Source organism: Bos grunniens, chromosome 5 (assembly GCF_055505025.1).
Source record: "Bos grunniens cultivar Pamir isolate PY7600 chromosome 5, Bosgru_T2T1.0, whole genome shotgun sequence".
NCBI classification, from domain to species: domain Eukaryota; kingdom Metazoa; phylum Chordata; class Mammalia; order Artiodactyla; family Bovidae; genus Bos; species Bos grunniens.
Window position 1 is genome coordinate 65027501 of NC_141169.1, and position 13842 is coordinate 65041342.

A 13842-nucleotide genomic window follows, 5' to 3' on the forward strand; every position below is an offset into this window, starting at 1 on the left:
TGAAGTGATGGGACCAGATGCCATGATCTTCATTTTCTGAATGTTGAGCTTTAAGCCAACTTTTTCACTCTCCTCTTTCACTTTCAAGAGGCTTTTTAGTTCCTTTTCACTTTCTGCCATAAGGGTGGTGTCATCTGCATATCTGAGCTTATTGATATTTCTCCTGGCAATCTTGATTCCAGCTTGTGCTTCATCCAGCCCAGCGTTTCTCATGATGTACTCTGCATATAAGTTAAATAAGCAGGGTGACACTATATAGCCTTGACGTACTACTTTTCCTATTTGGAACCAGTCTGTTGTTCCATGTCCAGTTCTAACTGTTGCTTCCTGACCTGCATACAGGTTTCTCAAGAGGCAGGTCAGGTGGTCAGGTATTCCCATCTCTTGAAGAACTGTCCACAGTTTATTGTGATCCACACAGTCAAAGGCTTTGGCATAGTCAATAAAGCAGAAATGTATGTTTTTCTGGAACTCTCTTGCTTTTGCCATGATCCAGCGGATGTTGGCAATTTGATCTCTGGTTCCTCTGCCTTTTCTAATACCAGCTTGAACATCTGGAAGTTCATGGTTCACGTATTGCTGAAGCCTGGCTTGGAGAATTTTGAGTATTACTTTACTAGCGTGTGAGATGAGTGCAATTGTGCAGTAGTTTGAGCATTCTTTGGCATTGCCTTTCTTTGGGATTGGAATGAACACTGACCTTTTCCAGTCCTGTGGCCACTGCTGAGTTTTCCAAATTTGCTGGCATATTGAGTGCAACACTTTCACAGCATCAATATAATTTTATTAAAAAGGTAATTTGTGTAACAATGTTCATCATAATATCATTTATAAAAATAACAAGTAAACTAATCTAGTATTAAGGGAATGTTAAGTAATGGGTATATACATCACCAGATCAGTGGTTCTCATACTTTATAGAGTACATAACAAACTAAGGAAGCTTTGTAAAATGTATATTCTTAGACCCTATACTTAAAAATTCTGACTTAGTAAGTTTGAGATGAGAAAAGGAAATACATTATTTTGAGCAAACAACCAGGAATAATTGTGATGGAAGGGATCCATGAAAAGTCTGCATTAAATGGAATACTACTGTGCAATTAGAAATATGATTATGAAGACTTTATAATAACACTAAATTGTTTGATATATTTTTAAGTGAAATATTTAGGATTCAAACTGTATACTCTATCTAATAATAACCACATTAAACAGACACAGAAAAAGGTATTTTAGCAATAGGATTGGAACAATTTTTTTCTTATACTCAATTTTTTGAAACACTGTCATGCTATTATAAATGATTAAGCAACATATCAAAATTTAAAACAAAGAGCCAATGAATCTCCATGGCCTTCAGATTTAAATTCAACTCCTAAGGGCAGTACACAAGTACTTCTATTTCCAGACTTACTTCATACCCATGTTCTATAACAAACTACTTCTAATGCCCCAAATTATATATATATTTACATTTTTATACAAATTATTAAATATACTGTTCTTTTTGCCTGAATTACCCTTCCCCAAAAGTGTCAGCCTAACAAACTCCTACTCATTCAACAAGATTTAAGAATCATCTCCTCTCTGAAGTTTACCCTGACTACTCACTCCTCCAACAGATTAAAGGTATCTCCTTCTTCCTCCTGTCATTCCTGAAGCATTGTTTGAGACTTTCATTACAGCACACATTACAGTGTATTAAATCTTTGTTAATATTCTCCCATTATTTTACAAGTACTTGTTCATAATTATTCACCTTCTCCATTATGTCTCCAAAGTCTCTATGAAATTCAGAGTAACAGAACACTCTGTCACTAGCCAAAGCAAACCAACAGGAAAGACTCTGTTATACATTACACCCCCACTGGAGAGTTTACCATGCCAAAGAACATCTCAGCATAATTCGTGCAGCTTCCCCCAAACACACTCCCATTCACTCCTTGCCTTCATAATAGCAGCAAAATATTTATACAAAACAAGGATAATTCTGTAATTTAATACAGCAGTTTTTTTAGTATCTTCAAAACACTAATAAACTACCTTTAGATGCTATATAAAACATTTCAAATGCAGATTAGTAACTACAGGTATCAAACAAGGATTCAAAGTGGCTGAATAGTAATTTGGTGGTAAAAGACAAAAAGAAAAGAAAAGTTTAGTGTGGAAGAATGCTAATTGGGATGCATGGGTCAGAACTTCAAACACCTCCCCAACAATGAAACATAGGTTTTTGAAAAAAAACCTATATATTGAGTAAACTTAAAATATGAATTTGTTTTAATAAGAAAATGGATGTAAAAGAATTTGAATCTCAAACCATATTAGACACTGAAGCTCTTATACAATTATAGTGTACATCTCTGTCATAATAAATAAAAACACCTAAGGAATAACTTCTGGAAACAGGCAAAAAATACAAAATATGCTGATACCTAAGATGAGTATATAATATAACAGATATCCAATAAAAAGTTCTAGGGACTAATTTGATAGCAATAAAAAAAAAGGCTTTTCCAGCACTGCCCCTGTGCTATCCTATTTCTCTTCAATCAAATCCCTTTCCCCTTCAACAGCACTAGCCTTATAAGAAGAAAGGATAAATGACCACCTTTATCCAACCCATTCTGAAAAAATCCACTCCATCAACTCTGCCATTAGAGCTTCATAGCTTTAGTATTTTGGCCTGAAGTTTGTTTCCTGTTTTGGAAAAGGAAATGGCAACCCACTCCAGTATTCTTGCCTGGAGAATCCCAAGGACAGAGGAGGCTGGTGGGCTGCCGTCTATACGGTCATACAGAGTCACACGACTGAAGCGACTTAGCAGCAGCAGCAGCAGTTGTTTCTTCTTTAAATGAAAATACTAAAAGAGCTTCCTAAAAGCCTTTACAGTCAATCATACTTCAGTATGAATTTTCAGCACCCAAAAATAGTTGCTGGTGGTAGGAGAAGGTTAGGAAAGACACATGGACACAGAATCTGTGAGGTGAGAGGAGAAATTAACACTGACATATGCAGGAAACTAGAGATGATGAAAGCAAACTCTGTAAGCTCCAGAATTGTGAAGGTTCAATTTTTGTTCTTAATCTACTCACTATGCACAGCTCATTCCAGCTCTGCTCCTCACACAAAACCTGCAACCCTTGGAGAGGGGCAGTTGACACAAAAACTAGAGGCAGGCTGAACTTGTGCTAATTTCAGTAGAGAAGAGGCTTTCTTTCTAAAGAGAAAGAAATTTGAGCCAGAAGTGTTAGAAGAAAGGTGGTAGAGGAAATAGAAATATCAAGCAGATAGCAAGAAATGAGGTTGGCTGTTTATGTCCACAACCATCAATCAACAGATGATCCAATTTGACAGCGACAAGTTTACTCTGATTGTTTCAGCTCAGTTAACTAGAAGTAATTAACCGCTTTAAATAAAGCTGCTCTCACAACACAGTAGAACCCAAATAATTCTATAGCACAACTGAATCAAAATTCATTTTACAGATTCATAAGGATGTGCTGTTAAATAATAAAGTATTACCTATAAGAAACACTTTCAGAGATGAACTTTGGAGATTACAACAGAAGGAAATGAGGAAAATAAAATTTATCTTTTAACCATATATTCTGACTCATCCTCAAAAATCACAAAACTGCAAGCCTTACCCAGGTTTAACACAAATGTAGAAGTCACTTGCTGTCCTACTGACACAAAGGAAAACTGGGCTCTAAGAAGAGTTTTTAGATCTGTGTTACACAAGAAAATGCACTGGGCTGTCAACTGGCACTGTGCCTTGGGCTGCCATATGGTTTACACGACCATGTCATCACATACAAGAGAAAGAACTGGCATACAGATATGTCTTCTGGGTAAACTCCTGCTTTTTCAAACGAGATAATCTCTAATATCAACATAAAATGAAATGACCAAAACTCATATTTCAATTAATTAAAACTACGCTGAAATATGTTTGAAATGGAAACCAAAGACACACTAAAATGCATTAAATGTTAAATAGCTTCAGATTCTGTAGGCTGAAATTAATCTTTTCTAACCCATGATTGAATTATAGTCAGCTTCCATTTCTAGTTAAACACTCAGGAAGAATGTTCTATAATAGACTCTGAAAGAATTTTCCAAAATTACCTCAAATGTATAGTGAAATAAATTATTTCAGTACACAACTGAGCTAATAAAATTCTGTTTACTGTCACCTGAGAGGTTAAATTGCTAAGGTTAGTAGGCACACTACTGAATATTGTAAACTCCTGCATTAATGTCAGTGAAGACCTACTTCACTCTTCTGTGACTATAAGAAACCACTGAGATGCACTGTGAATTGGGCAATGCAAAAACGACAGGTTGAGTAGTCAGTCACCAGTTGGTTGTCCTAATTCCCTGCTACACAACATCCTCACAGTTTCGAAGAGGGAGCTGAAAACCCTGTAGTTGAGAAAGAGGTCAATACCAAAATTCTCTCTCCTCTCTCCTTACTCCCCATCATGCAGCTGGCACTGTTCACTCAGGCAGACACAGCTCGCTGAACAGAATGGTGCAATCACCGCTTCAAACATCATTACTATCTAAAATAGATAACCCACTTGCAACTTGACTATTTTTATAGATATAACATTTTCATGCAGTTTAACTGCTCTATTTGTGATTTATTCCATTTAACCAATACAGCTTCCCTGGAAGTGAGTATCGTATATTAGTCTCAACAGCCATAGCTGCCCAAATAGTTGAAAATTACAATACTTCCAAGTTGCCATGAACTGAATCCTGAATCTGAAAAACTTATAAGCTGTCTGGTTTACATATCTTTGGTGACAAGATTACTTTTCCCTCAGTTCTTACAGATATACTTCTTCACATGGAGGTCTTGAGAACTGGATTCCTTGTGTTTCTCAAGAATTTACTAACTATACTTTACATAGTATCTGATTCTTTGAGGCATTGAGAAAATTAAGTAAATTTGAGTTATTAACAAACTTTTTTACTGCTTTATCAAAATATAAATAATTCTTAATCTAGACTAAAAAAGAAATAATTTAACACAGTTTAAATGGGACTTATTTTTGTTTAGATTAAAAGGTAACTGTGCCAAAGAGTAAAATTTTAAAAGGCTTTGCAGCTATCTCATGAAAGATATGTTAAATAAAATGAAATTTCATACATAATATGAAGGAAGAAAAGGAGAGAAGCAATTCAATTTGAGTACTCTAATGAGCTCTGATGAGTTCAGATTTTTTAAGGATGAAAGAGGGTGTAAGATAAAACTGAAAGCAAACACAGAAGTGAAGTATATACTTGCCGTGGAAAAAGGCTAATGTCCTTTTCAGCTAAGTTTGAAAAAAAGGAGAGAAGAAATAGAAGTTCACTGCTATGACAGCTAATATAATCTTAATCTCTGACATATTAAAACTGCAGATGGTTTACACCACAAGAGAATTCCCTAAAACATCTAACAAAACTAAGAATCTGATTCTTCTCAACTTCTATTTTGCTCTTATCCCTAGTGAGAATAATTTTCAACCCAGAAAGCATAAACAATGCTAAGATTTTACCAAAGCTCCAGAAACACTGAGATCATAAGAGGCACTTAGCCGCTTCAAATGGGTTTAAGTATCCAGATTCAAAAGAATTAGAAGCAAAGGGGTACAAAGAATTTGCAACAATACTAGGCATCATTAATGGTTTGCTATCAGAAACAAGTTATAACAAAGTAGCTTAAGTTTGGTGGAATTTATAGACACACTAGGCTTCCCTGGTGGCTCAGAGGGTAAAGAATCTGCCTGCAATACAGTAGAGGTAGGTTGGATCCCTGGGTCAGGAAGATCCCTTACGAGAAGGGAATGGCTACCCACTACATTATTCTTGCCTGGAGAATTCCATGGACAGAGGAGCCTGGTGGGCCACAGTCCATGGAGTCACAAAGAGCTGAACATGACTGAGCAACTAACACACACATACACATAGACTTCTACTACAGGGGTAGATCAAAGGAATGGAATAAACAGAACATAATGTGAATACAGAAAGGCAATAGATAAAATACCTCATAATATTCAAACAGATACATTAGAGAGAAATAACTGGTTCTATTAAGTGGCCTCAATGTTGGTAGAAAGACCATGCATAAAGATGGTCACTTTCAAATTTATACTAATTTGAAGTTCTTTAGGAGTATATCATAGTTGTTGAATACCAGTTATAGAAAACATGCTTATTAAATCTACATATGATGCAGAGAAGGAAATGGCAACCCACTCCAGTGTTCTTGCCTGGAGAATCCCAGGGATGGGGGAGCCTGGTGGGATGCCGTCTATGGGGTCACACAGAGTTGGAGACATGACTGAAGTGACTTAGCAGCAGCAGCAGCAGCAGCATGATGCAGAGAAGTGACTTTAATATACTGGAAAACAGACTCAAGAGCCAAGAGAGCTAGATATATTATAAATATAGGCTAACGTAGGTTAAGATTAAATATAATAGAAATAATTTAAGTTCAGTCAACGCTTTCACAAGTACCAGACAGGGGAACCATGACAAGTTGACAAGTCATTGACAACCATGACAATGGCTTGACAAGTCACTGGGGAAAAAAAAAAAAAAAGTTGAAGTTTTAATTGACTATCTGCTCAATGTGAGCCAAAGGCACCATACAGCTTAGAAAATTTTGACCTGTACTAAGGCAGGTCTTAGATTAATAATAAGAAAGTAATAACTTCATTGTACCATGTTTTAAATAGCTGCTATTTCATTTTCATTGCACAATACAGGTTTACTCTAAAATATGGGAAAATATATATAAGCCAAAAAATAAAGATCACTCACAATTCCACCACTCACTAAATAATCCTATTCCTTCTCCAGAGGATTTTTGCAACCTAGGGATCAAACCCTGGTCTCCTGCATTGCAGGAAGATTCTTTACTATCTGAGCCACCAGGGAAACCCAGTAACTACATTCTTGTGCTTATCATTCCAGACTTCTTAACATACAATATAAATGTTCACACACATTTATTCTTTGTTAAAGAAAAGGATCATACTAAATATGCTGCTTTGTAATTTTTTTAGAAATTTAAAATATATTAAGTCCCACTATATTCTACACTGGTCAAATGACAACTATTGCATTTTTTTCATTTCTAGTCACCATATTTGAAGAGAGTCATTGAAAATTTTGAGAATAGGAAAAAAGTATGAAAATGTTAGTTCTTAACATGCTTAGTCGCTAAGTCATGTCTGTCTTTTTGTGGTCCTACGGACCATAGCCCACCACGCTCCTCTGTCCATAGGATTTTCCACGCAAGAATACTGGAGTGGGTTAACATTGCCTACTCTAGGGAATTTTCCCCACCAAGGGATTGAACCCACGTCTCCTGTGACTCCTGCATTGACACACAGATTCTTTACCATCGAGCTACCTGAAAAGCTCCAAGTTCTTAACACCTATGCTCTATTACCACGTGGCAACTGGTTGTTTAAATCTTAGAAAAAAATAGAAGATTCATAAGAAAACAATATAGCTAAATATTAGCTGAAGAACTGCCCTGGCAAACTAAACTACTTTATACTGACCCATAAAGCCAAATTAGTACCAACTGCTGGAAATTACAGGGAAGTGAATTTTAGCTCAATAAAAGATGAATATTTTAAGTAATTAGAGCCATCAAGAAATACAGTGGATGGATCTAGCCATTGCAGGGTTTAACAGAACTGCAGTAAGTAACTGGTAAAGGATGTTATAAGTAAATTCTCCAGGTAAGAAACTAGATGAAAAGACTCCTTTATATTTGAAGATTCTGTGATTCTAATGGAAAACTTACTATAGAAATTTACTCCTTGTTGAAGGAAATGGCAACCCACTTCAGTATTTCTGCCTGGGAAATCCCATGGACAAAGGAACCTAGCAGGCTACAGTCCATGGGCTCACAAAAGAGTCGGCCATGACTTAGCAACTAAACAATAACTAATTCACGATGATGAACATTTTTGTGTTCATTGGCGGGTATATGTCTTCTTTGACATAGTGTCTGTTTTCTTATAAATAACTGAAAAGACAACAAGGCGTTGGAACTTGAAAAAAAAGAGAAAGAAATTTACTCCTAGTACCATGTGAAGCCAAAGTGTTAGTCACTTAGTCAGATTCTTTGTGACCCCGTGGACTATAGCCTGCCAAGCTCCTCTGTCCATGAAATTGTTCAGGAAGAATACTGGAATGGGCAGCCCTTCCCTTCTCCAGGGGATCTTCCTGAAGAAGGGGTTGAATCCAGGTCTCCTGCATTGCAGGCAGATTCTTTACCATTTGAGCCACCAGGGAAACCTAAGGCCTTTAGAAATAGTCAACAAAGTGATAAGGAATTGGAGATATTTAGTCTTGATAAAGTAGGAAGAGGAGGCACTAAGACCTTAAAAGTGTTGTACACAGTGTTGAGATTAAATTTATTCTGGAAAGCCCCAAAATTAAAAACAAAATGTAGATGTTCAAGAAAGGAAGATTTCAGCTCAAGGGAAAGGAAGGATTACTAATAAATTAAAGCTTTCTAAAATGAAAAAATAACAAAGAAAAGAAATAGAGTCAAGTATTCCAGAGTTCTGTGAGAAATCACAGCACAATGATCAATACCAATGTGCTAAATGCTTTGCATTAATTTCTATACCCCATTTAACCCTTACAATAGCTCCATATGATAGGTATTCTTACTATTTCCACTTCATAGAAGAGCACAGTGAGGCTTAGAAACATATTTACTCAAGGTCATTTTTTCACTTTTGCTGAAAATCACAGTGTCAACCAAACATGCCTGATTCCCCATTATACAGTTACTGCTCACTTAGTAGGTAATAAATAATCAAAAGCATCTTCAGAAAGAGTATCTACTGATTCTTCAAAGGGCAGTCATGAGTTGCTTTTTTTAAGGATGTAAGGATTTCCAAATTATTATTCCTACAAAGAAGTGTTCAAATTAGACACATTGGCCATGTACTTTAAACTTTTGTAAATAAAACAGATTCAGTGAATAAGACTTAAGGCAAGGTAAGGCAAATTTGAATCACAAAACTTAAAATCCTTGCCATTACTAGTTATGTGATCTTGGGCATGTTCTTAATCTTCCTATCTCTTTAGTCCATCATTTGAGAAATGAGGACCAAGCTCTTAAGGTTGACATAAGAACTGAATGAGATGATATACGCATTTAGCACAGGATCTGAGCCTATTATTACACAACACAAATAATAAAGTAGGGCAATGTTAAATCGATTCAGTTGTGTCCGACTCTTTGTGACCCCAAGGACTATAGCTTGCCAGGCTTCTCTGTCCATGAGATTCTCCAGGCAAGAGTACTGGAGGGGGTAGCCATTTCCTCATCCAAAAGTAGGGCAGAGGAGTACCAAATCTATTCCACAATTCCAAAATATTTTAAAATTTTGAACTGTCTTTATGTCTGAAGGTAAAGAGATAATTTTCTATTATCTTGTAAATAAGCTTTTGATGACAATCATCTGTGAAATAAAATGACAATGAAATAAAGTATGCTTTCTTAGGAATTTCATTTTATGTAAAGAATCACCCAAAGAAGATAATTTCAATTCTCATTTTCTTCAAAGGCACTATTTTAGTTGTTTATTCAATATGATATAGAAAAACGGAAGTTTAAAGGTTACTGGTTTTGATTTTGCTGTTTTACAACTTGGTTCAAACTACTCTAATGAACACACATTTTTAAGGTTTTTTGTTTTGTATTCTCACTGTTGAGCTACTACTTCTACCTCTGACAAAACCAGCAAAAGAGACAGCCTCTCATTCAAGAAGTACATTATAGTCACAATTTTCATGTCATAGTTGATGTTTACCAACACTAAATAGTTGCTATTCTATTCCTGAAATTTTACATTCTCTTTTTAAAATGACACAACTAAGAAGGCATTTAAAAGATGTTTAATTTCTATCACAAAGATAAGTTTTTTAAAACACCATTCATCTCAAAGGAATCAACTGAAGTTCTCCCTGCTCTCAAAGAATTCTTTAGTGTTTTTGTAAAGAAATTGATTATTTTTAGAAACCTCTTTCATGATATCAGTTTCTAACCATAATGATATTTATCACTGATATGATAGCAAACATTTATTTCACCTGCAATTTAAAACTATACCCAAATAAACTGCTTCTGTATAAACTACCTGTGACTAAGGGCAATTACTAGATCTATAATCTGAAATTTGTACAAACTGTCTACCTGTGATTGAAAGTGAAAATTACTTAACAAGAGAGTGCACACAAGAGTCATCACTTCTAAATATTTATAAATATTCACCCCATAAATATTCATTGTTCCGAAGCGAACTATCATTCCAATAAAATGCCACTGTCAACAAGTACAGATGATCATTATGTGGAGCTTTCTAAAATCCTATCAATTATTTTCCAACTAAATTCATTTCACCATAACAGGAATGTTCTCATTTACCCTATTAGCCAAGACTGTAACTAACTGCATTATCTGACCACCACAACACATGAAAACTTGTGTAAAGAACACAATGTCATCATCCAAAAGTTTGTATTAAGCACTGGTCAAGAGCAGCAAAGAATAGTTTATGAAACTGTTAAAAACCAAGAAAATCACTTGAGCTTAAAAAATTTTTACAAATAGAGTTAGACTTAAGAGATGTTTTAGGGTGAAGATGTGAATGATGATCGATGCCTCCAAAAACATCCAGGATAAACTGAATAGCTGTGATTTTAGAAACTAAATAGCTTTCCTTGAATTTTATCTAGTGAATATTCTTCAGGCTTCCTCCCTCACAACTGATTTCATTTGCCTATCAATTCATCGTTTAAATTAATTGTTTTTTCAAATATGTAAATCAATCCTGCTATTTCTAAGATACTGCCTGGTGAAAAAAAGACCTTGTGTGTGTGTGTGTGTGTGTGTGTGTGTGTTTCCAAGCAATATTAAGTCTCACCTGGAACATCTTCACATTAAAAGCCCTCTACTATATTCCATATACACTTTCCCAATCCCAACCTGGCATTCTTCATCCTGAGATACAATAACCAAGTTTTACTCAGCCATGTCCAGGTGACTGAAAGTACTCCTGGGGCTGCCTAACCTGCCTCATCAAGTTTTACACACACTGTACTGATGACATCTCACCAGAAGGCTCACTCTCTTCATTTTGTGGGATCATATCCCACAGCACAGCAAATGCCTTCTGCAAGAGAAGGGAAGCAGCAACCAAGGGCTGTGGCTTTTGCAGGATAATAGCATGCACGCAAAGCTTCTCTGCCAATTTCATTTAAATAGCAGAAAAGGGAACGGTGGGGCGGGGGTGGGGGGGTGCGGTGCGGGTAGGAGGCTGGATTCGAAACTGAAAACATGTAATAAACATTGATGGAGAGCGGGTGAGACGCAAAAATTCTTCCAGCAACACTAGGGCTAGTGCATGTACAAGTTCTGCACCACAGCTCACAGAAAAGTAGCTACTGACGCATTGAAGGAAGGCTATTTTAAAATTACTCAAAGAATCTGAGGCATCTATCTGACAGGGAGGTTCATGCCTCCTCTCCATATACACATTCTGTTTTCCCACCTAATTTAAGAATGAATCGCTGGCAGCCACCAGGTGCAATAACCGTGAGGAGGAAGGACGTATTCATCACAATGCATAGCGAGGTGTGCAAACGCGGAGCCGGTTCCGGTCCTTACCTTAGCAGACTAGACAGGGGCAGGGGTCCGGATCCACCGCCCAGGATCCCTCCTTTCCTGCCAGACAGGAGTTTCTCCACCAGAGCCACATTTCCAGTGCGAGCAGCTTCCAAGAGCTCCTGGTCCTTCCCCATAGTCTCTCAACGACTCCCTCTCAGAGTCCTTTCCCTCTTCGGGTCCTCCTCCCCGCCCACCCCCACTCCCCACAAATCCAGAGCCCTCTCCGCCCCACCCTAAGATAATGCCAGAGCTCCAGCCCCTAGAGAGCCCTGCAGCCCCCAGCCGGGAACACTACTCTCCGCTCCTCTTCGGGGCGCAGCTTTTACAACGAGGACCAGACCATGTCTTGGAACAGGGTCTGGCTGAGCTGGGAGCCGCGACGCGCCCCCACAGCCACTCCCCTTAATTCCCGAGGCCTCCTTCCCGCGGGTGGGGTGTCAGGGGGTGGGGACCGGGGATGCTTTTTGAGAAGCGGGAGGAGGATGCTGAGGAGTGAGGAGGTCGGAGGAGGAGGAGACGGAGACCGTCCTCGCCTGAGCGCGAGCGCCGCGAACGCCCGTGGCGGCTGCGGCCCGCGCACCCTCGCGCCCCGGCCGGGTTCTCCTCAGCTTTTGCGCCTGGCCCGCTCGGCGGTTAAGGAGGCGGCGTCCGCGGGCCCCGGCCCGCGGCGGAGAGGAGCGCGGCGGCTACGGCTCCGGCGGCCGCGGCCCGCGCCGAGGCCGCGCGGTGCGGCTGAGCTGCGGCGGGCGCGTGCCGAAGGCGGCGGCGGCTGCGGCGGTGGTGGCGGAGGCGGCTCCGGGCTCGGGTAGGGCGGGCGGGCGCCCGGGTCCGCCGGCGGCGGCGGCGGCGGCGCTGAGGCCTGGCGCGCGGGGCCGCGGGCGCGCGGGGGGCGTGTGAGCACCGGCAGGTGCGGCCCGTGAGTCCGTCCGGGGGAGGGGGGGCGCGGGGGGCGGGGGGATGAGGTGGGGGCGGGGCGCCGGGACGAGATTCTCTCGGTTTTCGTGGGCGGGGACCCTCCCTCCTCCAGTCTCCTTGGGAGAGGTTTAACCGTGTGAGGACTGGAGTTCTCCGGGCCTCTGCTACTCCTCAGCCCGGCGGCCGCCGGCGCCACGCCTCGGGTCAGTCACGACGCGTAAGGAAAATCCTCCATGACCGGGATGCGAGGCCGGTGATGCTGGGGAGAAGCCCTCCTGCCACCGCTTGTGTCGGTGTCCAGGCGACTGGACCGGCTTTTCGTCCGTTCGTTTACCTGCCTGAGACCTGCCCTTGTTTTAGTTTAGTTTCAGTGGCCCTGGCCATTGCATGGTTTGTGACTGCTGCAGTTTTTCTAGGGTCTTTCATCAGCCCTCTATTTCAGTTGGGCTTTGAGGATCTGCTGACTTGTGGAAATACCAGGAAAAAGGCTCTCATTGAAAATTCCTCCACATTCACACTGGGAAAAATATAAATGAGCACGGATTAGAGACCCACTTTAATTTGCATATTCATCAGCAATTCATTGTGTATGGTTGGCTTGATTTTGTTAGCTGCTCTCCTTGCCCGCGATGGAGAGCACGCATTTCTGTTGAAACTTCCTGTAATACCCTGTGCTTTGCCTTGCCCTTGGAATAAACTTCATAAATGTTAACTTGTTGATAATCAGTTGGGAGGAAAGGGACATAAGAGGCACTTTCCTCACAACTCAGTGAACTGGATATTACTACCATATATCCATTTTGGTAATGAGTAAATATTGGGTCAACGCGTTAATTTTCTCAAGATGCTGCACAGTTAAGTGGCTGAAAGAATTGGACCACAGAACTGACTCACTGACTCCCAATGCACCTTACTGCCCCCATGAAAAAAGTAAATGAACAGACAGTAATGATCAAAGACATCTCATGAGCAGTTACTAGCGACCAGGTACTATTCTGTTTTTCATCTGTTGTCTTAACCTTGAGACAATCCCATGAGATGGATACCACTTTTATCTTTATTTTAAAGATGAGGGAACTGATTAGCACAAAATCATGGGGCTAGAAAGTGAGCCAAGACTCAAATACAGGACTGCCTGCTACAGGCAGAAATTTTAAGTAAATAATTGGGAAAAACTTAAAAGACATTCAGGGATAAGCAACAAGTGTAGTTTTTAATTT

The 13842-nt window shown here is 39.6% G+C and overlaps 1 protein-coding gene across 8 annotated transcripts in view; it reads right to left on the bottom strand.

The window, feature by feature from the left end:
* Positions 1-12267, bottom strand: part of ANKS1B (ankyrin repeat and sterile alpha motif domain containing 1B) — a 1153827-nt gene extending 1141560 nt beyond the window's left edge. For all 8 annotated transcript variants that reach the window (XM_086400851.1, XM_086400849.1, XM_086400852.1 and 5 more), the window contains exon 1: positions 11708-12267. In XM_086400851.1, coding sequence (XP_086256977.1) covers positions 11708-11841 — 134 coding nt within the window. In that variant the 5' untranslated portion in view covers positions 11842-12267. The remainder of the gene's footprint in view (positions 1-11707) is intronic.
* Between the last annotated feature and the right edge of the window lie 1575 nt (positions 12268-13842).